Source organism: Ipomoea nil, unplaced genomic scaffold (assembly GCF_001879475.1).
Source record: "Ipomoea nil cultivar Tokyo-kokei standard unplaced genomic scaffold, Asagao_1.1 scaffold0268, whole genome shotgun sequence".
Taxonomy (NCBI): domain Eukaryota; kingdom Viridiplantae; phylum Streptophyta; class Magnoliopsida; order Solanales; family Convolvulaceae; genus Ipomoea; species Ipomoea nil.
Window position 1 is genome coordinate 5,005,254 of NW_017616696.1, and position 24,436 is coordinate 5,029,689.

Genomic DNA, 24,436 nt, shown 5'->3' on the forward strand with positions numbered 1-24,436 from the left:
CGCACAAACCTCACGCATATTAATCACAGATCCGCCAACCTTAATTTTGACCTAGATACAAAAATTACAAAATTACCACCACATTTTTTTAAAAAATTTTGGTAATCCTGGACGTTGATTTAAGCGAGATGAATGGCCCAGATTAAATCGCACAACCGCACCTGGACACCTTAACCGCACCAGAACCTATATATATATATATATATATATATATATATATATATATATATATATATATATATATATATATATATATATATATATATAATTATATATTAACATTCACATATAAAATATAAAATATAACAAGTTGAATTATTACGAACGAGTTAATCATAAATAAATGAGATAATAAAATTTAAATTTAAATTTAAATAAAGACAATATTTAATAAAAATGGTATTTTCAATAATCTGGCTGCTCTTGAAAATTGTTCAAGAGCAAACATGTAATCTTTAAAAGCCTATAAAAGGCTTCCTTTAGAGCTTATTCGGCCAGTTTTGCATTTACAGTAGCAACCGCTTACAATTGTAGCCATCAACATATATTGCATCTTCTTTTGTATCCTAAACATGCCTTTCATGTTTGTTCCTGTCAAATAAATCCATCTTGTACACAAAATGAGAACAAGTTGTCAGGGTTTATGAAGTCCCCGAGGTTAGGGGAGGGGGCATACAAGCAAGAGTCTTGAACGTTTGCTGCATGATGCATGAAGAGGTAATCTTATTGTTATTATTTTTTACAGCATTTTCTTCCCTAAGCAATCTCTAATTTTTTTTGTTACTCCCAGCCTTACTCTCAAACATGCGAATATAAAACTTGATTCCCAGGTTCACGAGTAATTCTTAAAAGAAAAAGGGATTTTGCACTTCCCAAGGCTGAGAGTAAAATAGATGTCAATATTGAGGTCACTGAATTGTCCATTTATTTAACACTAATTTGATGGAATAACAAACGAATGACTAAATTAAGCAAAAATACAAAAGTATGGGACTACATTATGTCACCAAAATCGTTTAGGACGAAATTGAAAAAACCCACTATAGTCAAGGACTATTTTGAATATTAACTCTATATTATACTATACATATAGCCATGCCGGATGAAACTACTAGTAGATAGATAAAAAACAAAAGCACCACTTTGTCGATTGCACTATTTAACCAGATTAATTGAAACATTAGTTAGAGAATGAAATTGCAATATTTTATTGATTTAATGAATGAATTTGGTATTTTTTTCTTAGAAATTATAAGTTATAGTGTGTGTAAAAAAAATGTACAAAAAAAAATAGTGTCTGTAAAAATATAAATTCGTTTTTTTTTCAAATTTTGCCAAAAATCTTGTGGTTCAACGGCACTAAGTTGTTCCCTCTTAAAGGATGTTGTGGGTTCGAGCCAGTGAATGTGATATTGGCTCTTTGTGCTTAAAAAAATAAATTCCTGAACCACCACATTAAAAAAAAAAAAAAAAAAGAAAAAGGAAAAGAAAAAGAAAAAGCAAATATATTAAAATGAAAATAAGGGTATAATCGGAATACGGGCCCAAACTCCAGAAACCCTAGCTACATACCTGAGGGTTTTATTATAGCATCGACAGCGGCTCAACTTCGCTTCGTATACCTCAGGACTTGACTTCAGGTTAGGCTTCTGAATCTTCATGCCTTTTCTTCCTAATATTGCCTTCTTCTATCTACGTGCCTGTGAATCTATCCATCTATATCATTTTCAATCTGATTTAATTTCCCCCCTCTACGTGATACAGGTATTTACAAGGGACAGCAAAGTCGTCCGCCATGAGGTAAATCTATAAACCAGCATTGACTTCAAATCGCCTTGTGTTATTTGTAGAATTGTTTTGAATCTTATCCAAATGGTGCTGTTTGTGCGGTGTAACTTTAGGGTTTTGCTACTTGTTGGTATGTCGTGTTGTTGGTAGGGTGAAAAATATTGTAGAATGTGATTGTTTTTTGTGATTTTGAAGTATTTGTGCTTGTTTTGTTTACTAGTAAATTGCAAAGTGATGCCGTGAGGGAAGCAATCACCCAGATAATGGGGGATTCCAAGGAGAAGAATAGAAAATTCACAGAGACTATTGAGCTGCAAATTGGGTTGAAGAATTATGATCCCCAGAAGGATAAGCGTTTCAGTGGCTCTGTTAAACTACCCCACATTCCCCGCCCTAAGATGAAGATATGCATGCTTGGTGATGCTCAGCATGTTGAAGAGGTATTTTGCTCATGCACATTAATTGATAATCATTGTTGCTTATTTGGATTGATTTTGTTTGTTTATTGTGTAACCTAAAAATGAATTTGCTAGAATATACTTGGGTGGTGTTTGTGGAAATTGCATTTCTAATTTGGAATGTACCAGCTATGATTGTGGTGTGCTCTGGTATCAGTTATGACTTTTGAGCTAGATATACTGTTGTTGTTCTATATATTTTTATATATATATATATATTGCAGTGTATACAATATAATTGGTTTTAAATTGTCAGTGATTGTGTGAATTCCATCTTTGATGAATGAATACCATCCTGATGTCACCCACATTCTATACTGCAGGCAGAAAAGATTGGAATGGAGTATATGGATGTGGAGAGTTTAAAGAAACTCAACAAGAACAAGAAACTTGTAAAGAAGCTGGCTAAGAAGTACCATGCCTTCTTGGCATCTGAAGCTGTTATTAAACAGATTCCAAGGCTTTTGGGCCCTGGTCTTAACAAGGCAGGCATGTGCACCTGAAATCCCTTTAGTATTCTATTAAATGATGCATTCTTGAGCGCTGTACCTACATAATTGTTTGCATGACTTCGCTCTGCACTTAATTCAAGTCTTATGGATCCCTGATCAGTATGCCAGAGCCTGGCTATTGGAACCTCAAGGATGATTGAATCTCTCTCGTTGGGACACCTTTGTTTTTTTTTTTTCCTGAACTTTTACCTCTTATATTATCAGGTAAGTTTCCAACATTGGTGACACATCAAGAGTCCTTGGAGAACAAGTCCAATGAAACGAAAGCTATGGTGAAATTTCAGCTTAAGAAGGTCCTCTGTATGGGTGTTGCAGTTGGAAATGTGGCAATGGAGGAGAAGCAGGTGTTTCAGAATGTTCAGATGAGTGTCAACTTCCTTGTCTCGCTGTTGAAGAAAAACTGGCAAAATGTAAGTTCAGCTACCTTGTTTTCAGTTGTCATCTTTATTTCATATATTCATATATAGCCGGATGATAAGGTTCATTACTTCTTGAATCATAACTGATTCACTGGTTGAAATATCTTATTTATTGTTTTACAAACAGGTCAGGTGCTTGTATCTCAAAACAACCATGGGAAGGACAGTCCGGATCTTTTGAGTTGGTGCTTTTGTTTTTCTAGAGTTCTGTAGGGAGAGCTGAGAATTGGATTTGTCATCTTCTTCTAGTGGTTAAAATCCCTTTTTTGTTTTTCCATTTTCTTGGATTTTCCAGCTTCTGATTATGCAAAACACTGAGATTTTGATTTGTTCTAAGGAACCATGTTTTGGAAACCAGAAAAGTGTGTGCCCTACCTTAACATGAAATGAACAAATATAAATGAAATTACTATATAAATATGGGGATTGCAAGTTGATCCAGCGAAGAATGCTATAATGGATTGTGTTTAGGAATAGCATCGGGGCCGGATATATTCCTGTCCCCGAGGAAATTTTGGGACGAATTTTTGTCCATAGTCAATTCTCCCGTAACAGTACAATTTTAATATTAAAATAACAAAATATACAATTTTTATGCATTCATAAATTTTTCGAGAGGTAATTTGATAGAATTAGTGACAATCAGAATCAAGCATTTTTTAAGGATTTTTTTTTGGTGTTCCATTTTACTATTTACTTCACTGCGATAAGGTATGTAAACGTACAGAGTCTGAACAAGCAACGAACAGAGTCTAAACAAACTCGTTTGATTTCGTTTAGTGTTGAACAAGCAATTAAGCATATGTACAAATTGTGTCATGAATATGTGGATGTGTTTGGTTATTAAGCATTCATGAACGTAAATGAACAAATTAAGTATATATACAAATTATGTCATGAATATATGCATGTGTTTGGTTATTAAGCATTTATGAACGTAAATGAATATGTTCATGAACGTATTCGTTAATTTTAACGAGAACGTTTGTAAACATGTTCGCGAACGTACGAAAACGTATATTCGTTTCGTAAACTGCCAAAAGCCCCTCACTACTGGAAGGATTATGAACATCAAAATAAAAAATATAGATTAAATGAATAGAAAGAGATGTTTGTGTTGAAAAATTATGAGCGGCTAAATTATATAAAAATAACGTGAGATTATTTTCTGGAATTAGAGCACAGACAGCTACATCGCAAATCTGGCGGCTTTAGAATTTTGATGATCTAGAATTCGTGTATGTCAAATGCTGTAATAGTATTGCAATACATTATTGTGAGTCAAGGTTTCTTCCTACAGAAAACTCGAAACCATCTACCTGGTCTATGGTTTTCCAATTCCAATTCAAATTCATTTTCCTGGAAATGTGGCCGGCCTCTCAGCTCCAACTGAAGCCATTCAAGTCGAATTGCTTGCAACTGGAAGCAACATCGGTTTCATCTTCTGTGTTGAGGTCCAGTTTTGGTCCAAAGTATGGGAGTTTGTATTCTTGTGCCATCTTCTGCTTCTCTGTTTTACCTGAATCACTTCTATCAGCAGGCCGGGAATAGAGCTTGGCGTCTCCATCTGCTCCGGTGAATTCGTAGCTCTTCTTGCTATTCCATCGCCCTCCTTCAAGTCCAATGCTCATCGATAAGTCGCTGCACTTCGTTTCCTTGTCAACTGCTTTTTCCAGATCCTCCCCCATTCCAGAAAGGAACTTCCCGGTCTCTTTGAGCTCATCGCTCCATCTCACTTCGCTCTGCTGTCGCCTCGTCTCATTGTCCATCTCCTTGGGATCCATATATGCTCTCAAGTTTAGGGATCCTAATCCTATCTGGCTATTGTGCATTTCATGCTCCCTTGAAGGCCCTTCACAGGAGGTCAGGCAGCTATCCAGTGAACAATCGGTTGGTTGCGTTGTTCGTGCTTGCTGTGGGCCCAATCCCGGTACTTCTTTCATCTCTGAAAATGTTGAGTTCAGGCATTGGTTGGATACTTTGGATACTAACTCTGATATCTGAACCCTGGCTGCCTCTAGGCCCATTGTTCCCAAGTTCTGTCTCCCTAGGGTTTCTTGTGCCTTCTCCAGGACCGCCTGTAGGTATTTTCCTTGAGCCTCTATCCTAAGCTGTAAATGTCGTTGTACCTATGTCATTCCAATTGCATATCATTTAAAATGAAGCTACGAGTTCTCTTTTGACACTTGAAATTATGATATGAGAAAAGGGCATATCATTTGCAGCAGTTCGAGAACTTAACGCTACTGCTAAATAAATCCAAATTTGGACAACACTGACTACAAAAAAAAAAAAAAATTGAATAATATTTTACCTCAAGCTGCTCATGTAGCCTTCTTTGCACTTCAATTTGCATTTGTATTGCTTCACTTATGTGCACGTTTCTGAGTATAAAATGTGTTGGTCAGAACAACTTTGGTTGACGGTTTTTTATCACATGAAATAAGGTGTTTGACTAGTCATACGAATTCTTACTTGTTTGTTTGGGGCACGGTGTTTGAATTATTCATATTCATATGATTTCCATTTGCCTCATATATCTTGTCTGTTCCTGACCCTTCGGTTGCTGCATTCATTTCCATGCTCAGCAAATTGATTTTGTATTTTCTAATTAAAATATATTTGCAGATATATTACTGAGAAATTCTGGATTACTTACTTGTTTTATTGGACCCGCTATTGGCTTGCAGGTGAAGATTCTTACTGAGTCTGTATTTCTGCCATCCCAAACGTGAAGTGTTAGTTTGCTTTACCATTCCAAGATGAAAGTATCTGTTAACAATGCTGTTTAATTTTTTAGTTGAAAACAAATGATGGAACTTTTTAGATTTATATGCATGAGTGTTTCCTGGGCAACAAGGCCCGCCAAGCCCTATTGAAGCCAATAGCATGCATGTAGTTTAAAACCACTGTGCTTGGTTGAAAAGGTCTAAATTAATGAGCAGCTCAAGGTGTTGTAAATTTAGTCAAGGATGATTTATGGGGGTGATGAGAATTTACCTGAAGATGACTCTTTAAGTGGTATAAGGTTAACCCCTGAATTCCCATTAGCTTCAAAACTGACTTTGGAGTGGCTTCTGCATTAAAGGAATTCTGAGTTGAGTTAGCAGAACAAAATCTCATATTTCTGTCGCTTCTTGAAATTTACACGTTTGCTTGCACTTACTGTCAGCTCCACCAAGTTGATTTACTGCTTCTATAAACCGCTCATGGAGGTCTGCAGTCCACTTCAATCTTGGCTTGGCATCTGTTGAAAGAACGAGTCCTGAATCTCCTCCATGGACGTTCCCATCTTGCAGGAACAAATGCCTTTCAGGAGGAACCGACATCCTTGTGGAAGGGTGCATACTCCTTCCTTGATGGTGGTGATGGTACATAATTGGCCTTCAATGTGATAATTAGCAAGTAAGTCGCATATATGAGAAAACTGGTACTGGGCCTAGTTATAGATAGCTCTAAATGTACCTGAAGGAGGTATTTATTTGCTTGTGCAGTCTGTTCCCACCCTTGAATTGTGAATAACGTGTCTTCTATACTCTGCAAAGTATATTGTCTCTGACGCTTGATTAAAGAAAGCTTCTTCTACAGCTCTTATTTATCTCCAATTTCCTTGACAATTTTTCACAATACAAAGTTGTGCTCAAGGAGGATTTATAAGGATTTGAGGAAAGCTAGTGGGAAGGGTCCATGTAAGGAATGGAATCTTGCACAGGGCCACTGCAAGCTTACACAGCTACATCCAATCCAATCTTCACAGCAACTCAAAAGGAGATCTTGTCCTTGCAGTTCTACACATCTGTGGGCCATGGTATGCATGTTCTCTATGTATAATCAGGCCGCAGCAATATGCATTTAAATCTTCTGCAATATAAGTCCTGAAACACTTCACACCTTACAAAGGGTACAAGAATAGATCCACCACAGACTTTTTCTTTGCATACATATTCGTTGCCTGAAAAAAATTTCGAACCTTATTCGCAAGATTAATAGCGGAAATTTTATTATATTTTTTTTTGGTGGGAATTGGAGGAATCCACTATCTATGATGTCCTGAAACCTTCAAAGTCGTTTTCTCTTTCCTATGGAAGATTCTGTTGACTGAAGCATCTTGTACCTGGTGTTATATACTTGCATACATATAAGGAAATGGTAGAAATACAGTAGAGATATGCTTCTGCTGTAGTGCTGTTTGAAGTCCATCAATAAGAAAAGCTAATGCATCCTTTCTTTAATAAGTGCTATTTTCCCCTTGGTTATCAGGTTTTGATATGCTGCAATACTATATAATTTGTCATATTAGCTCGACTGCTCAAGTATAGATCCCATGGGCAGAAGAAAAAATCCAACTATTTTCTAGCCCAGTCCCTAATCACTTCTATTTGCTTGCAGATATTGGTTTGTTATTTATTCATAACTGCATACTTTTGCTAAAGGAAGGAGCTTCAGTATTGTTTTCCATAAATGACTTGGGCATGGAGCTTGCTGCCTTGAGCATTGATTTCTGGAAGCTAATCAATGCTGCTCTATATATTAGTTCTTCAGTTCCAGGTACAGTGCACAGTGAATAAATATAGCTAGCGTCAACTTGCTTCCAGTATCTTGGTTTACAATTATTCTCTCTCTAATAAACTTTATAAGTGCTCTTTCTGTCATAATCTGCCACCAAAACATTGAATTTGAGTTAAGAAAAACGAAAGAAGATAAAAAGAAAAATAGCATAAGAGATGCTTTCCTCTGGCTTAATTTGAAGGCCAGGAATAGAATTTGGAATACATTCCTTTGTACCCTACGGTAAGTTTGGTACTTATTCGTCCTGGACAGAACTAAAATAGTGAGAAGAGGGGCCTCGGTTAAATCATTTCAATTCTAATGGTATAACATTGGGACCACTTCAAAATGTAAAAATAAAGGATTGTACTTGCTTCCATACTTGCGTTTGATGTAACACATGACAACTTGCAACCAGAAGAAAACCGCTTGCTTTCCCTAGACTTGAGGCTTAATTGGCTTTGCAGATACCCTGTATGAATCTACCTATCATTGCTGCACATTTTTACTTCTATTCTTTTTTGTGCTTGCATTGCTTAGGTCATGCCTATGTGTGAATTCATCATTTTTTTAAAAATATAATTTTCTTTACCTGTGTAACATATATGTGTTTTCTTGTAAATAAAATTTGTAAAAGAATGGTGTTCAGGTTTCACATCTGTTTTATTAAGTTTCCAGTTATAAGCATGCACATTTCTTTTAACTGTGTGAATTGAGAAACACAGCCCTGTAAGTTTAATTTTATACTTTACTTTTAACTGCTATTGGTGGATGATTGTCATTTTATGGATATGGTGAATGTTTCAAATTCCATGCTTAATCTCTGTCCATAGATCTCGCATAATGGAAATAGTTGGAGAATAAATAACTATCAAAGAATATTATCAAAATGATCAACAGCTAATGCAGAATAAATTCTAATACTAAGCAATGATGAAGAGGTCTGCTTATGATCACTATTTCACTAATGCTACAAGTTGAAACCTAACTATTCATCATAACAAGGAACATAATTCATTGTTTATTTAAGGAATGCTTCATGGTCTCTAAAAGAAGCATATGGAGATTAATTCGAACTTAAATGATTTTTTAAAACCTAAAATCAATTACAATATGCTGTGAGGTGAAAAAAAATCTATTCATTGGAACAAAAAATAAGGACCTTAGTTCCATTCGAACTTTTTCCGGAAAGATGAATTGATTCTGATATCTTAGGAATATTTTATGCTGTTTGGAGGAATCTATTTGCTACCTTTAGGAAAAGTGCAAAAGCAGAATTCTCCAAGTGTTCTGTTGGCATGTGGATAGGAATGAAGTGCAGATGAGGAATGATATGCTGTGCTTCAAACTTTGTTAAAGTGAAAATGTGCATATATTTCAACCATAGCCAATATATGAGTTCTCTTTGGTCTCATTAAGAAAATCTTTGATATGGGTTGTGTTGCATGCTCTGCATGCTTATGATTCTCCAGAACTTTGGATCTTGCAGAAAACTTTATTTGGGGCAGGCAGGCAGGCAGGCAGCCTCAACCCTTAAGATTATTAATATTTCTACTGGTGTTTACTTCAGTTGTCATGTGACATAAATGTGTTCTGATGTTAAGGCAACGAAATACCCCTTAAAATGGCCTATATGGTTTGCCCTTTTTTGTAATCTAAAATTTACTGTCTCTTACGAGACATAAAGCTCTTGATTGCTTCGATCTGTCGAAGATTTTTAGCCTGTTTTATGTTGCTGCGTTAAAACCATATATAGAATAACCTTGTAATAATTAATTTTCATTTCTTGTCTGTATGAAGGACCCAATCTGTTTCCAAAATTGGACAACTAAAAGTACTTAAACTGTCCTTCCTTGATGTTGCCATAAAGCCATAACTGCTGCTCTCTCTGGTGCCTGTACGGCATGCAAAGCTTTTGCTATTCTATTCTATTCTATCTTGTGTTGTATTTCCTGTGCACTTGTATCAGATTCTCCACTTTAGGGAAGAGAGAACATGGGCTGCTGTTCTTTCTTGTACTTCCATTTTCCTTCATAATTTTTACTTTTAAGTACTTGATGAAGCTCTGATCTTTGAATCATCTCATGTTTTTCTGCACTGGTCAATCATTAGTGGCGACAGGTGTACAACACACATTGGTGGCTGCCTGTTGACCCCAGGTGAAGGCATTAGCCAAGGAAAGGGCAAAAAAAAAAAGCACAGAAATGACCACAGGAATGATATTCCTTGTGGGAGAGACAGAGAAGAAAAGTAAGATTCTGGGGAATGGAATGTAAGCATCTTAACTCAAAACTAAAGCATGGGTCGTATTCTCAAGTCAAGAATTTTTGGTTATTCTTTCCTCTTCAAGGCCACGAAAAATGGGTTCCTCCCCTTTACCTTTTATCTTTAATCTGCTTAATACAATTTCTGATGCTTCTCAAAATTGCATATAATCAAATATTTATTCCTCCTAAGTATGCCACCCTCTTCTGTCAAATATTTCTGATGCCTTATTTTTGTCTGTGCTTATCAGCTAAATATGCTCTCCATCTTTGCAAATGGCTAATCTGGTAACCACTTCCCTGGGAGATGCTCCCCTAAGCCTACGAACACAACCAATCCTTGCTAAACATGAGTTAACATTGTTCCTCCTATGTCTCTCATGATAACCTGCATGGCCAAATGTAATGAGACACACAGATGCCACAGGAATTGAACTATGGACTTTTTAAACTTCTCTTTATTATTGTTAATAGGGAAAATCTACAACTGCAACTTTTTGCACTGGGTACAACCATATATACTTTTTGGATTGTATTGCGTATTGTCAACTTTTGTCTCCACAATATCTAATACAACTGGACATACCAGGGGTGTTTGGTAAATAACTGTTAGCTGATTGGCTTAGTGGGTTTGAATAGCTGATAACATTAGCTGATTGTAGAAAGATGTTTGATAAATTAGCTGTTAGATGATAGCTTATTACATGCAAAATAACTTTCTCAAAAAGCTGATTGAAAAAGTTGTTTTGAGTAGCCTTTTTGCATTTTAGTGTTTTGGAGCAATAAGCCATTACAAAAAACTAATTAATCAAACTCTTATATTGGATATTTAACCAAGCCAAATAATTAATAGTGGTCAAATAAGTCCAAATTAACTGATAAGCTATGTTACCAAACATGACCATCATATGTAATTATAGTCACCTACTTGTATAAAAAGCACCAATGATTGACCAACATCTTAGAAATTTTCATTATTATTTGTTTTTTTTCCATGAAATATATACTACTATAAGAGGGATGTGGAATATTTTGTGAGTGGTCACAGGCTCTGGAATTATTATATATCTTTTGAAAGTTGAGGAAACTAAGTTGCACTGAATCTCTTTTGTTAAGGCATGGTTGTACTCTTTTTGATGTCTCAAGCAAAGTATTTTGAGAACTCCAAACTGATGAGCTTTGTCTATATAGCAAACTTGTTGCATACGAGAGTTTATTCAGGACCCCTCAGTTGTATAACCATGTTAGGCGAGGCGAGGGGTGTAGGAGTTAAAGATTGTTAATTTAGTTGTCATTAGTTTTATAAATGCAAACTATATCAATCATTTTGCCGAGAACCATTGTTACATTGCAAAGTGGGCTATTGACATTATGGGTGGGAATAGGCTTGGGTTTCAAATAGTGACCTATAACATGACTTAGTTTTGACTCGGTTTGACTTAGCCTTTTGAATAAAAAGGTCAAGCTTGAGTCTATATTAAGGTTCATTTAGATAAATAGTCATATGTTAGGCTAATATTTTTAAGGCATATATATCATATATGTAGGCATATAAATAGGCATATGCTAGGCTAATATATTTAAGGCATATATATGTGTGTGTATATGTATGCAGTATGTATGTATGTAATGCATGCATGTATGATTATCGATTCATATGGAAACCATTCTCCAGGTGAGAATGTGAGGAATAAGTTTGTGTGTTCATTTTTTCTATTTGGATGGTGATTTCCTAAGATGACACATCGATTTTTTTTTTTTTTTTTTTAAGTGGGGGCAATAGTGTTTTCTTTTTAAAAACTTAGGTGATCCCTGCGGTCAGATCCTTGTCTTTATGTATGCACAAGGGATCTAATATAGACTTTCCAACATTCTTGAAATTTTTTTTCATACAACACTACCACCTCCCGTCATGACTTTTAAGTCAAGCGACGAACCAACTACGCTAAACACCAATTGTTTTTATTTTATTTATTTTTTCTTAAATTGATGTAGATGTGGCTAGATTCGTTTCCAATTTTCTTGTGTCATCACTGTTGCAAATTGGAGCTGCGATTTCTTCATCATTGGTGGGGAATATACTCTGGGTTCAGACTCCCCGTACGCTCCGTGCTCCTGTTTGGGTCGAGGTTAAACAGTTCAGGTCCCGGTTCACGTGTCAAAGTCAAACCCGCCTACGTTTGGGCCTATAAAAGGAGCCTTAGCCCTCCAAGTTAGGGGTTCCTCCTCTTCCACTCTACACTCTCTTTCTCTAAAAGTGTATTACTCTCTAAACACTCTCCCCTCCCTCTACAAACACACACTTATGAATAAAAGAGGATCCCTTTGGACTATTTTCTTATTGTCTACTCTATGTTAGTCATACATACATCGTAGATACACGGGGATTAACCATATCAATCATCGATCGAGTGTTCGTTCATAGAAAGTGATCGTTTTTTAAAGTATAATATTGCATATATTTGGATGTTGATTTATATGTACGCATTTTGGTAGTACGGTTGTGCAATCCAGTGTTGTGAGTGGTGTATTGTAGGATGGTGAGATGTGCATTAGTGCGCTTAGTGCAGTACATCGTAGGATGTTGAACTGTGTTTGAAGGCATAACTAGAGCTATCGATGCATGACAAAGCAATATGAATACACGGCCCGGGCTAAGCGAATAATCAAACCAGAGAGTTATAGATGCACCGGCATTATGTATAAGAATGCATAACATTCTGTATAGCAATGTATGATAGGAGCCAAGCGATCACGTGGCATATCAATGGGTTCAATAGACCCGTTGAATAGTACTGTTGAGCAGATCCGTTGGTCTAATGGTACTACTCAATGGATCTATTGAACCTGTTGTGGAGCTCGTTGATTGACCAAATTGCCTTTCAAAACAAATTTCCTCGCCTTTAATCAACGCTAATAGATTATGTTGATTTTGATCACAATCGTGGATTGTCTGATTTTAATAGCCTAGACTAAACTACAGGTTCTCACTTGTGGAGTGGTTCTCATAAGAGCTAGACCCTATATATATTGTATTAGTCCATGTATATGTAATATTGAAGCCTTGATGAATGTTGGTGTAACTTTATGATTTCATTGTGCGTGTTGCTATGAACTTATGATGATTTTATTATCGTTGTTATTCTGGACTTGTTATTGTATTTCCATTGAACTTGTTATGAACTAGTTATGACATTTATGAACTTGTAAGTATTAATGTATTAGTTAGTATGTTTGGATGATTGTAGGTTTATATGTAATTCTGGAGATTGTGGTTTTTTATTTGTGATTTGTGAACTTGATTATGTAGGCTTAAGTTTGAGCAAAAAAGTAAAGCTCACTTATAGGCTTAGACCTAACTCCAGCCCTAATCTCACATACCAGGGCTAGGCCTATTTAGCCAAAGTCTAATCCGACTTAACTTATTTTTACCCCTAATTGATATACATGTTTATTTTTACATATACTATTTATTATTATTTTTTTTAATGTGTGTGTATATATTCAATTTTTGAAGGTTGATTTTTAATATACTTAAAAATTAATTTATAGTACATTAAAAATGAATTTTTAGTATATTAAAAATGAACATTTTTATTATTGATCTATATCACAATATAGACCAAGATCAATAGTATAATTGCTGTGAACTAAGCGATGGGCCAAACTAGTGTATCCTAATGGACGCATGGCTTTGGGGCAGATGTGCAAGATCTGGCCCGGGTACATATTTCTGTGCCTATGAAGGCCCACCCAAAAGGGAAAACAACGGATTGTTATGCCGAGGAATCGTGTAAAGGTGAACACGGTTCTATATTCATAATTACTGAATTCTATACTTATAATTATAAAATTTTATGTTTATAATTTTTGAACTTCATATTCACAATTATTGAACTCTATATTCACAATTACAGAACTCTATGTTCATAATTATAAAACTCTATGTTCATAATTTTTGAACTTCATATTTCACAATTATTGAACTCTATATTTACAATTATAGAACTCTATGTTCATAATTATAAAACTCTACGTTCATAACTCTATATTTATAATTATAGAACTCTATATTCATAATTTTTGAACTCTATATTCATAATTATGAACAGTTTTAGAATCGTGTTCACCTTGCAAGGTGGTTCCATAGCATAATTTGCCAAAAACAACCTATTCATCAAATGAGGTTCTTGATAGAGTGGCACTTGAAGTTCCCATCGATTATTGGCATATTCTTCCTCACTTGGTCTCATGGGATATCCTTCATCCTCAATGTCAACATCGGGTACAATAGTGACCCCCAACGCCTAGCCAATGCCAAGGTCTCCTCATCTACTACATACCTCCCAACACTCGGTGAATGAGTGTGAAGATCATATGGAGGTTGAGTGTCTTGGGGGTGTGGTGTGTAATGAATGGGTGATGGATATGGATTTGGAGAGTAATCTTGTGGTGGGAAAGGATGTTGAGGTGGATTGTAGTCTTGTGAACATTGAGGGTATTGATCATAAAAAGCATATTGGGGATCTTGGTATTGTTGAGGATATGGATTATGGTATGGAGGTTGGGAATGACAAGGTAAGTCTTGGTAGGATTGTGGTGGGTAAGGATCTTGAAATTGAGCATCATGATAGCTATTTGGATGAGGGGTTTGAGTTGTACAAGGACTAATGGATGGGGCATTGTAGTATCCTTGTTGAGGCATGTAGCCCCCATAACCCCCATAAGATTGAGAGTTATAATATCCTCCTTGGTCCATCTTGCAAAATCTCTTTCAATCAAACCAAATGAAGTAAACTTGACAAGAAGAATAAGCAAATAAAAACAAAACTTAGTCTCCTAAGATTCCCTAAACTCTAATGCTAGTAAAACAAGCAATCACATAGAACCACCAAATTGCCAATCCCCGGCAACGGCGCCAATTTTTGATTTGTAGCAAAAATAAGATGTGAGCTCGGGTGTGTTATGTCGTCCTCAAGGGATTGGGGGGTATGGCACGCAATATGCAATCACAAGAAACTAGACACTAGCATAAGGAAATCAACAAGAAGCTAAGCAAATCATAACGAGATTGAGGCTACGCTAACTAAACAAAGTAAGACAAACACATATTAACAAGATGTAAACACGAAATAAAGAAATAGGACTCAAGCTAGGGAGCATTATCATCTAGATGCTTGAACAACCTAAGGGATTAGGGAGAACAAGTAACCAAGGAATCAAGAGGGAAAGCACGTAAGCATCCTAGTCTACGAACCATTCTCGTGATTAATAAACAAGGATTAGAACAAGGAATTGCCCCACTTTCGTGGTGAATCAATTCCAAGTCCATCAAGCACACAAAGCATCTAAAACCCCAAATTTCTCCTATTTTCGTAGGAAGAAATTGGGTCTATGCAAGGGGTGGCTTGGATTCATCACCCAACTCTCGTTGAGGCAAGGAATCCTCCAAAAACAAGCTAATGAATGTGTACATCAAACATTAACAAGATATAAATACAAAACCTTCATAAACACATGAACCCTAGGTTGGAGTTCATCCCCTTTTTTGCAATAATCACAAATCAAGCATCAAGATAGATAACACAACCCTAACTCAAGTCCATAAAGTAACTACTCATGATTAAATAGCATAAAGAACACAAAAGCATAAGTAACAAACATAAATCTTGCAAAAGAAAGAGATAAAAGGAAGGAAAACATCTCTATTGAAAATGGATGGTGGAATCTTGAAATGTTGGAATCCAAGCTTCAAATCCAAGATTACAAGCTTCAAAAGTGTTAAGAAATATAAATCTAAGTCTATTCTAACCTAAAAATATGAAGGAGAATGAAAGAGAGTGTCTAGGGTTTTAACAAGAGTCAAAACCAAGCAAAAATGACAAAAAACAGAGTTTTTAAAAAGTTGCAGCAGAAGTGACACGGCCAGGGACATGGCCATGTCCCTGGCCATGTCCCTGGCCGTGTCCAAAACAGCAGTAGCTACTGGAATGCACAGAAAATACACGGCCACAGACACGGCCGTGCACTTGGCCGTGTCTTTTGGCCTTCAAAACGTCAGATTTTGGAACTATGGTCTTCATGGAAGTTGTATCCCTTCGAGTCTTCTTTCCAATGGCGCAAGAATCACTTCATTTGGACATTCCTAGGCTGAGATATGGTCCAAAAAACAAACAGTGGTCAGTTTTGAATTGTAAGTTTGGAACTTCAACTTCAAGGATAATTTCGACCCCTGTGTCTTCCTTTTTAGGCTTTGATGTCTGAATATAATTTGTAGCTCTTTGAGTCTTCTTTCTAATGGGACAAGAATCACATAAATTGGATATTTCTAGACCGAGATATGGCCCGAAAACAGAATAGTGGTCAATCCATGCGAGAATTTCAACTTGTTCCACTTTTGCCTTGGTTTAATTTGTCCATATGATCAACACCATTGAAAATATAACTCTTTGGCTACTTTGGAAGTGTTGCATCCATCTCCTTAGCTTCACCTTGGCTCCCCTTGACTCCAAATGCATCCAACATGATCTAAAATTCTTCATTTCTACTCAAAGATAATGAATTGTGCATAATGGATCAAATGAGCAAAATAAAGATCATTTTGAACAACATTGTCACACTTCATAAGCAAAACAATGCTAAATATGGAGTAGACATGGGGTATAAATATGAACAATTATGCACTTATCAGTAAACATTTATTTTAATAACAATTATGATCAATCTCTTATATTATCTTGCATTTGTATACTTTGAATTACTGATTTAAATAAATAAATTCAATATTCAATTATCTATGCATGAACATTTGTTATATAATTTTGCATTGATATACTTTAAAATACTTATTTTAAAATAAACATTGATATTATCCCATTCACAAGTACTTATTTTAAAATAAACATTGGTATTATCCCATTCAAGTGAAAAACTAGTCTTATATACACCGTATATTTTTGAAAATGCAGTTTTTCCCATTTATTGTTTTATGTTTCCCATTTTCATGGAACATAGGACATAAATTAGCCACCATATATAGTTCATAGCACATGAAACATTATAATCATTATTTGATAGATAATCAAATTTCTATTAAACTGATAAACAATTATCGCCCCAAATAAGATTCATGAAAACTACAATCGTCCTCTTCTTCTCATTTAGGGTATGTTTGGTTCAAATATGAGAATTAGAATCGAAATAAGAATCAAATACTTGGTAATTGGAATGATCGGGTTTTGGTGAAAGCATTTTGCGTATTTCGTAGTATGATGGAATTGTAATGATTACTAATATTGATGTTTAGTTATGTATGACTATATAATCATAATAAAGGTTTTAAAACATACTTTCAAAAAAAAAATACAAAAAAAAAAAAAATTAAGGCAATTGAAGGGCAATTATGTAATTTCACATTTCTCTTTAATGACTGTTCTACCATTCGAGGTTAGATATATATGGAGTAATGTCAACATGAATATCAGATTATTAAATTGCTACTTTTGCATGCATTGTATCAAGCTGATGACTCATATATATATATATATATATATATATATATATATATATATATATATATATATACTAATAAGAGCCCAAGAGAGTTAGGCCTATAATGGGTAAAAAAAATGGCGGTCAATTTTTTTTAATCAAATGAATGGCTCAGATTGATCAGATTTTAATTTTTTTCTTGGGATTTCTTAATTTATCCTTAATGAATATAATTATCCGTTAACTTTTCCGTTAAATATTATCTTTTCCGTTAGTTTCTGTTAGTTCACCGTTAACTTACTCATTGATTTCAATAAGAAGAATGGTCTTAGGTTCGAATCTCATCTCAATCAAAGTTGGCATAATTAGTACTCTATTCAGAATTATGTGTTTACAATGCCTTTATTCAAAAAAAATTATTCATTATCAATAAATTAAATAAGAGTTGTTTAATTGAGATGTCTTTATTAAGAGTTATTCAAAAAAAAATTCATTAGTTATATTGTCTTTATTTTTCTCCAATATAAAAATTCGGATTATATTCGCTACATTGTCCCTACAATGTATTTATTAAAAAAATTATTCATTATCAATAAATTAATTAAGAGAAATAATTTCATTAGTTATATTGTCATTATTTTTCTCCAATGTAAAAATTCTTTACATTCAAATTCATCAATTGATTATATTCACTACATTATCTATTATCTTTTTTTGTGCACTATTTTCTAATTAAATATCAAAATTATAATACAAAATAATGATATGTATTTATTTACCAGGTATTTTATTAATACCATTAAAAAATTTAAATTAATAAAGTCAATCATATTAACTACTTTGAGAGATTTGTTGACAAAGAGAGTATTCAAATCACACAACAAATTGAAGTGAGAAACTACCTCGCAGTGTTCTTGTTTGACAATCCGCAGTTAGCGGTTAGCGTTAGAAGATTTGACCAGCGAATTATATCAACGGTTGGTAAAAAAGATATTTTAAAAAATTAGCTTTTTAAATTAACATTTAAAATGACATAATAATAATAATAATAATAATAATAATAATAATAATAATAATAATAATAATAATAATAATTGTTTTAATAATAATATTTTTTTTAAAATATAGATGTATTTTGGGAAAAGCATTCTAAAAAACGCTAAGTGAAAATATTGTAAATTGTAATGTTTGTATTTTCAGTGGTTTGGAATAAATTGTTGCTTCAAACTGTTGAATAATCAAAACATTTTCTTTAGCATTTTGATCTTTGGGTTATATCATATTTTCCAATCGTCCAATATCTTTGGGTTACATTATAATTAAAATTTTTAAATTTTTACTACATCTGAAATTCCTTAAATTATGAATTTCTTTATCCATAATCCATAATAATTTATTCAACAATAACAGAGCGTTTGGTTTGAGGGATTTTAAATTCCATTCCCACTTAATTCCCAACAAATTCCAAAGGCCATTAAATTCCGTAGTTTGGTTGGAGGGAATTGCAATTCCATTGAATTGCAATTCCCTCATTTTCATGAAATTAAAATCCCATGTCCCCCCCTGGGATTTTAATTTCTGGGAAAAAAAGATAGTGATGAGTCAAAATTACCCCTTTCTTTTTTAACCTAAAATTAATGTCTAACAACAATAATGGATATTTTTTACTTTATACTACTTATTCCCTTTCAATTCCCATGTATACCAAACATTGGAATTGAAATTCTCAGTAATTCTATTCCTATCAACCAAACACGGGAATTTAAATTTCCACTTTATTCCCAGTAATTCAACTCCCATGGAATTACAATTCTTTTTCCACATAATTACCCCTCCAACCAAACGCCCTGTAATGGTTGAACTAAATGAACACTGAGCAAAACACCTAAAGGACTGGTACCGTTGATTTATTCATTGATCTTGTATATACGTGCATTCATTAAATATATTAGAACCCTTTGCAACAAAAATATTTGGTTACTATTTAAAATTTGTTTAGTAACAATTATAATGAATCTCCTATATTACATTGTATTCATATACTATGAATTACATATTTAAATAAATAAATTAGACATTAAATTACTTATGTTGAACTTCTCATATATAATCTTGCATTAATATACTTTCAAATATTTATTTAATCATAAACATTGGGTAGAAAAAATGGCCGTCAAATTATTAAATCAAATGAATAGTTCAGATTTTATTTTTTCTTTGAAATTTCCTAATTTATCCTTAATTATATGATTATCCGATCCGTTAACTTTTCCATTAAGTACCGTTAATTCACCGTTAGTCTAATTCTAATATTAAAGTCTAATATAGAATTATAACTACAACATTGATCTAATTCTAATATTAAAGTCTTAATAGAACTCTAACCACAAATCATACTGCAGGAATCTCCTCAAACAATATTAGTATATATTTAATATTTTATGCTTTAATTTTTATTTGTTCTCCCTTATGTCCCGTATTTGGTTTCAACTATACCATACAATTATTTTATTGATAATTATAATCTTGACTATATTATCTTGCATTTGTAAACTTAGAATTACCAATTTAAATATGCAAATTCAACATTCAATTATTTATACATGAACAATTCCAATATAATCTTTCCTTGATATACTTTAAAATACTTATTTAAGAAAAACATTAGGCATTATCCAATCTCGCAATGCGCGTAAAAAACTAGTATATATATATATATATATATATGTATGCATCTAACTAAGCATTCTTGTCTGCAAAATTTTCCACAACTCACGAAGACAGCTTACAATCATCATACTGCTTGGCTACTCCGCAGAGCTTGGCAACTGCTGCTTCCTTGTTTATGAGTATGTAAGAAACATGCCCCGTAATTAAAATACACACATCACGCCGGAAAAGCCATCCAATTCCAGAAAATCATACATTCTTCATTCAACATTCAAAGCAAAGAGGAGCGAGCCACCATGTCGCAAAAAATCCACATGGGGGCGAGGCAGTCCAAAGAAATGAACCTGGGAAAGAGAAGCACCATAACCTTGCAGAGGCGCCTAGTTGGAATTTTGCCGGAGAATCCCAACGAGACGGTAGCAAGAAGCACTACCAGAATCTCCGGAAGAACACCCACCACCAGTCGCCGAGGACCCCAAGGAGTAGGGGCTTCAGTAAAAAACAAACCACCATCCATTGAAGCTCCTCTCCGGTCACCGTGAAACATGGAGAGACCAAGAAGGGGAAACAGGGGAACTCGTCCTGCCTTGAACTGGAAGCTTTGGAGGCCAGTTGTGGTGGCCACCGGAACAAAAACCAACTGAGAACTCCAAACAACAACCACCGGACGGAGGAGAATCAGTCGCACCTAGGGGTGTAAACGAGCCGAGCTGAGCCCGAGCCTGGGTAGGCTCATGCTCGTGCTCGTTAATGATAGCACTGCTCGAGCTCGTAAAATGATGCTCAAACTCGAACTCGGCAATTGTCGAGCAGCTCGATTGTCCGAGCTCGAGCTCGAGCTCGAATTCGAGCCTGAACTCGAGCTCGAATTCCATCTCGAGTTTAGGCTCGAATTTGAGCTCAACTTTAATCTCGAATTTGACCTGTTTGATTTAAAATTTATACTACTTTGTTTTATGACTTTTATCCATACATAATTATTAAAGTATTTTAATTTCCCTCCCCTAAATATTATTTTTATATACTAAATATAATATAATTCTATTATATATTATATATTATATAATATATTATATGGTTCGCGAGCGGCTCATCGAGCCGCGAGCCTACAATACCTAAGCTCGGCTCGTGCTCGTTTAATCCACGAGCTGCTCGAGCTCGAGCCGAGCTCGATTTTGACCGAGTTCGAGCCGAGCGTTGACCGAACCGCTCACGAGTTGGCTCATTTACACCCCTAGTCGCACCCATCAAATTTGTTGTTCGGTGAAGTCGCCGTCCAGAAGAAGCACCGTTCATGTCTCGTTCGAGAAGCACGCACTTGTCAGCAATGGGAGGGAACACCATGGGACGTTGAAGAAGATAGAGAAATGTGAAATTACATATTTGCCCTTTAATTTAACCGCCTATGGGTGGAATTTTAATCTGTAAGATTTTAATAGTTGAGAACTTAATTGGGTAAGGATTATAGTCGATGATCAAATTGATAGTTTCGCAATAGTCAGAGAACCAAATTAGTTATTAACTCAAATCCTATAATGTGTATTACTTTCATTCTCATTCCTTGTGTCTAACAGCATGAATCAAACACACCCTTACCTTTTGTTTCAGTCGATCCTTCCTGTGCCTCAATGTCTTCATTAAGCTGGCATTTTTACATGTCACTTTTCATATTCCTAATTAAGGGCTTTGCTCTAAAAATAAGTCTTTGGAGATTCCTAGGTCCTTTACACAACCATCAAGATCACCTTTACTCTACCCCATAACATTCTCGATTTTTACAGTAAATTTTTTTTTTTCCAACTTGCTATATATATTGAGGGATAGAATGCATATAGAATTACTCAGCTCTGAGTTCTGCTCTTCGAATATGGCTAAGTTTGTTCTCATTGCAATAACAGCCTTTCTCGCTATATTCAACCCCCTTGCTTCTTCATTGCTTTTACATAGTATGCTCTCTCTCTCTCTCTCTCTCTCTCTCTCTCTCTCTCTTTCCCTTTCTCTTTCTCTTTCCCTTTCATTGTAAACAAAACTGTTACTATATATATACTTCGTTTTACATAGTTTGTTCATCATCTCCTTTGAATTTGCTTTAATTTGCTAATCGGAAAAAAAAATCGAAAAGGTGAAACCAAACAAACCACAAATCGGATTTTGTTCTTTGCTTTTGGGCTGTAAAACACACATATTTTTACCGTTTTAATTACTGTTTCATATTCGGTCTTGCTTCAACGGTAAGATAAGTTGTGGTTAAATTGGTATGCATGCATGCATGCAGATGAACATGATAGCAGGGTGAAATTTGGCTACAGTGGGCCAACTGGGCCGGGAAGATGGGCCGACCTAAGCCCAGCTTTCTCAGAATGTGCAAAGGGGAAATCACAGTCACCAGTCAACATTCTCACCCACAGCAATGCTATTGTTCACACCAAGTATAAGCCACTGCTCATCCATTATGCTAAATCTGTGAATTCTACTTTGATCAACTATGGCTTCAATGTTGGGGTTAGTTCAATTCTTTTCTACCCTTTTATTATTTTTGTTCAATTTTTGTAATTCGGCTGCAAGTTTTAACACTAGCTTTAACTCGATCGGTAGTTGAGTTTAATATGAGATTAAAGGTCGAAGTAATCTCGAAGGGGTATTTTAGTCTTATTATATTGTGCATGCAGATACGTTATGGTGCAGAGGCAGGAATGATTGTTTTGGATGGTAAAAATTACACACTGAAGCAAATGCATTGGCATGCCCCGTCCGAGCACCGAATTGATGGAGTGCAGTATATATATCTTCCTAAACAAGTTTACTTTTTGAAATTAATTAAATGGCTTAATCCGATTGCTAAAAAGATTATACTCTAATCCCGAGAATCCTCGATCACTATTTATGTTCTAGAGATTTGGTGAAGGAGCTGAGATTAATCACGGGATATGTTTTATATGATTATTGAATGTATGTATCTATATATGTAGGTTTGCAGCTGAGCTTCACCTTGTCCATTTTGGTGTTGCCGATCACACTCTGGCTGTCATTGCAGTCCTCTTCCAATTAGGCCACCGCCCTGATCCCACACTTGCTAAGGTTATTTATTTTTAATAAAATTATTTCGACTTATTTTATTTATGTTGTCATACATAGACTTAAGATTTTGTTTCGAATTATGCTCATCAAAGTGGACATATTTCATGTGCGCACTAACAATTGGTTCTGTTTGATAAAATAGTTAGTTTATCAGTTAATTTTGATTTATTTGACCATTATTAACTGTTTAATTTGGTTAAAAATCAATATAAGTGTTTGGTTAATCAGCTTTTTGTAACTTCACAATGCTAAAATTCAAAAAGCTGCTCAGAACAACTTTTTCAATTAATTTTTTGAGAAAAGAAATTATACCAAACAGTTATTAGCTCACAGCTAATTTATACAAACACTTTTCTACAATCAGCTAATGGTATCAACTAGTCATACCCTCTAACTCAATCAGCTAACAACTACTATCAGCTAACAATCATTTACCAAACAGGATCATTATGTTATTTTTAACGTACAATAGTAATTGTGTTTTTCAGATTGGAAAACATTTGATTAAGCTGCCAAGGGAATCATCATCATCATCATCAAAACAAAATCAACCTATGATTCCACTAGGCAAACTTAACACGCATCAAATAAGAAAATTGTTGCATAGCCGCCACAAGTATTACAAATATTTTGGCTCTCTCACCACTCCCCCATGCACTCAACATGTTACATGGGCAGTCCTTCCCAAGGTATATATATAGTACTCCGTATAATAATATGTACAATTAACAGTATGGAATATACATACACTAATATCGTATGTAATCTTTTTTTTTTTTTTTTTTTTTTAATATTCTGGTAAAGAAAGTAAAAGTTTTTTTTTTTTTTTTTTTGACGAAAAATGATTGCAGATACACTCAATATCAGAACGTCAAATTGAAGCATTGAGAGCTCCGCTAGAAGCTACATGCAAGAGAAATTCAAGGCCAGTACAACCCTTGTATGGGCGAAAATTGCAACTTTATGAGGCCCATCATCATCATAATTGATTCAATTACCTAATGAATTTTGCCTTTTAATTTAATTCCATCAAATATGGTTGTATTTGCATGCGATCATTTAGTATGTACTCGTATAACTAATAAATTTTTATTTAATAACGCACACACGTATAATAAAATAAATAAACGAGCATTGGTATTACCATGTTAGAAATAATGAATTTGTTGTGCTAATAAATATTGAAAAAAGTATGGAGCATATTGTAA

At 34.6% G+C, this 24,436-nt stretch overlaps 4 protein-coding genes across 10 annotated transcripts; 3 read left to right on the forward strand and 1 right to left on the reverse strand.

The window, feature by feature from the left end:
• The first annotated feature begins 1,612 nt into the window (after positions 1–1,612).
• On the forward strand, positions 1,613–3,583 carry LOC109149730 (60S ribosomal protein L10a-like). Its single transcript, XM_019297680.1, has 6 exons — positions 1,613–1,640; positions 1,765–1,800; positions 2,009–2,228; positions 2,570–2,735; positions 2,963–3,168; positions 3,305–3,583. Exons 2-6 carry the CDS (start codon positions 1,796–1,798, stop codon positions 3,356–3,358), a joined length of 651 nt encoding a protein of 216 aa, XP_019153225.1. The 5' UTR covers positions 1,613–1,640; positions 1,765–1,795; the 3' UTR covers positions 3,359–3,583.
• Positions 3,584–4,317: 734 nt separating this feature from the next.
• Positions 4,318–6,801, reverse strand: LOC109149654 (myb-related protein 2-like). 4 transcript variants are annotated; one of them, XM_019297568.1, is made up of 7 exons: positions 6,643–6,801; positions 6,344–6,561; positions 6,178–6,254; positions 5,837–5,894; positions 5,653–5,743; positions 5,492–5,561; positions 4,318–5,288 (listed from the first exon to the last, which is right to left on the reverse strand). In XM_019297568.1, the coding sequence occupies exons 2-7, from the start codon at positions 6,552–6,554 to the stop codon at positions 4,557–4,559; spliced, it is 1,239 nt and encodes a 412-aa protein (XP_019153113.1). In that variant the 5' UTR covers positions 6,555–6,561; positions 6,643–6,801; the 3' UTR covers positions 4,318–4,556. The 4 variants fall into 4 exon arrangements, with proteins under 4 accessions (XP_019153113.1, XP_019153103.1, XP_019153122.1 ...); XM_019297558.1 differs by having other exon boundaries at positions 4,318–5,306; positions 6,643–6,800; XM_019297577.1 differs by lacking the exons at positions 6,344–6,561; positions 6,643–6,801 and having other exon boundaries at positions 4,318–5,306; positions 5,837–5,949.
• Positions 6,802–6,848: 47 nt separating this feature from the next.
• LOC109149715 lies at positions 6,849–10,538 on the forward strand. 4 transcript variants are annotated; one of them, XR_002048995.1, is made up of 4 exons: positions 6,849–6,985; positions 7,567–7,725; positions 9,838–10,089; positions 10,241–10,538. XR_002048995.1 is itself a non-coding variant. In XM_019297655.1 (3 exons), exons 1-3 carry the CDS (start codon positions 6,874–6,876, stop codon positions 9,876–9,878), a joined length of 312 nt encoding a protein of 103 aa, XP_019153200.1. In that variant the 5' UTR covers positions 6,849–6,873; the 3' UTR covers positions 9,879–10,538. The 4 variants fall into 4 exon arrangements, 1 of the variants encoding a protein (XP_019153200.1); XR_002048994.1 differs by having other exon boundaries at positions 9,838–9,997; XM_019297655.1 differs by having other exon boundaries at positions 9,838–10,538.
• Positions 10,539–22,003: 11,465 nt separating this feature from the next.
• Positions 22,004–24,420, forward strand: LOC109153691 (alpha carbonic anhydrase 1, chloroplastic-like). The gene is made up of 6 exons (XM_019301567.1): positions 22,004–22,096; positions 22,426–22,652; positions 22,820–22,926; positions 23,120–23,228; positions 23,717–23,917; positions 24,080–24,420. The coding sequence occupies exons 1-6, from the start codon at positions 22,018–22,020 to the stop codon at positions 24,215–24,217; spliced, it is 861 nt and encodes a 286-aa protein (XP_019157112.1). The 5' UTR covers positions 22,004–22,017; the 3' UTR covers positions 24,218–24,420.
• The last annotated feature ends 16 nt before the right edge of the window (positions 24,421–24,436 follow it).

Coding starts and splice junctions, on each gene's coding strand:
- LOC109149730 (XM_019297680.1), top strand. Junction 2,736..2,962: donor CCCTGGTCTTAACAAGGCAG/GCATGTGCACCT, acceptor TTATATTATCAG/GTAAGTTTCCAACATTGGTG. Junction 3,169..3,304: donor TGAAGAAAAACTGGCAAAAT/GTAAGTTCAGCT, acceptor TTTTACAAACAG/GTCAGGTGCTTGTATCTCAA.
- LOC109149654 (XM_019297558.1), bottom strand. CDS start 6,554: ATGTACCATCACCACCATCAAGGAAGGAGTATGCACCCTTCCACAAGG. Junction 5,895..6,177: donor ACTTAAAGAGTCATCTTCAG/GTAAATTCTCAT, acceptor TTGGGATGGCAG/AAATACAGACTCAGTAAGAA. Junction 5,307..5,491: donor GGCTACATGAGCAGCTTGAG/GTAAAATATTAT, acceptor GGAATGACATAG/GTACAACGACATTTACAGCT.
- LOC109149715 (XM_019297655.1), top strand. CDS start 6,874: ATGGAATCTTGCACAGGGCCACTGCAAGCTTACACAGCTACATCCAAT. Junction 6,986..7,566: donor CTACACATCTGTGGGCCATG/GTATGCATGTTC, acceptor ATTTGCTTGCAG/ATATTGGTTTGTTATTTATT. Junction 7,726..9,837: donor TATTAGTTCTTCAGTTCCAG/GTACAGTGCACA, acceptor GTCAATCATTAG/TGGCGACAGGTGTACAACAC.
- LOC109153691 (XM_019301567.1), top strand. CDS start 22,018: ATGGCTAAGTTTGTTCTCATTGCAATAACAGCCTTTCTCGCTATATTC. Junction 22,927..23,119: donor CACCGAATTGATGGAGTGCA/GTATATATATCT, acceptor CTATATATGTAG/GTTTGCAGCTGAGCTTCACC. Junction 23,229..23,716: donor CTGATCCCACACTTGCTAAG/GTTATTTATTTT, acceptor TGTGTTTTTCAG/ATTGGAAAACATTTGATTAA.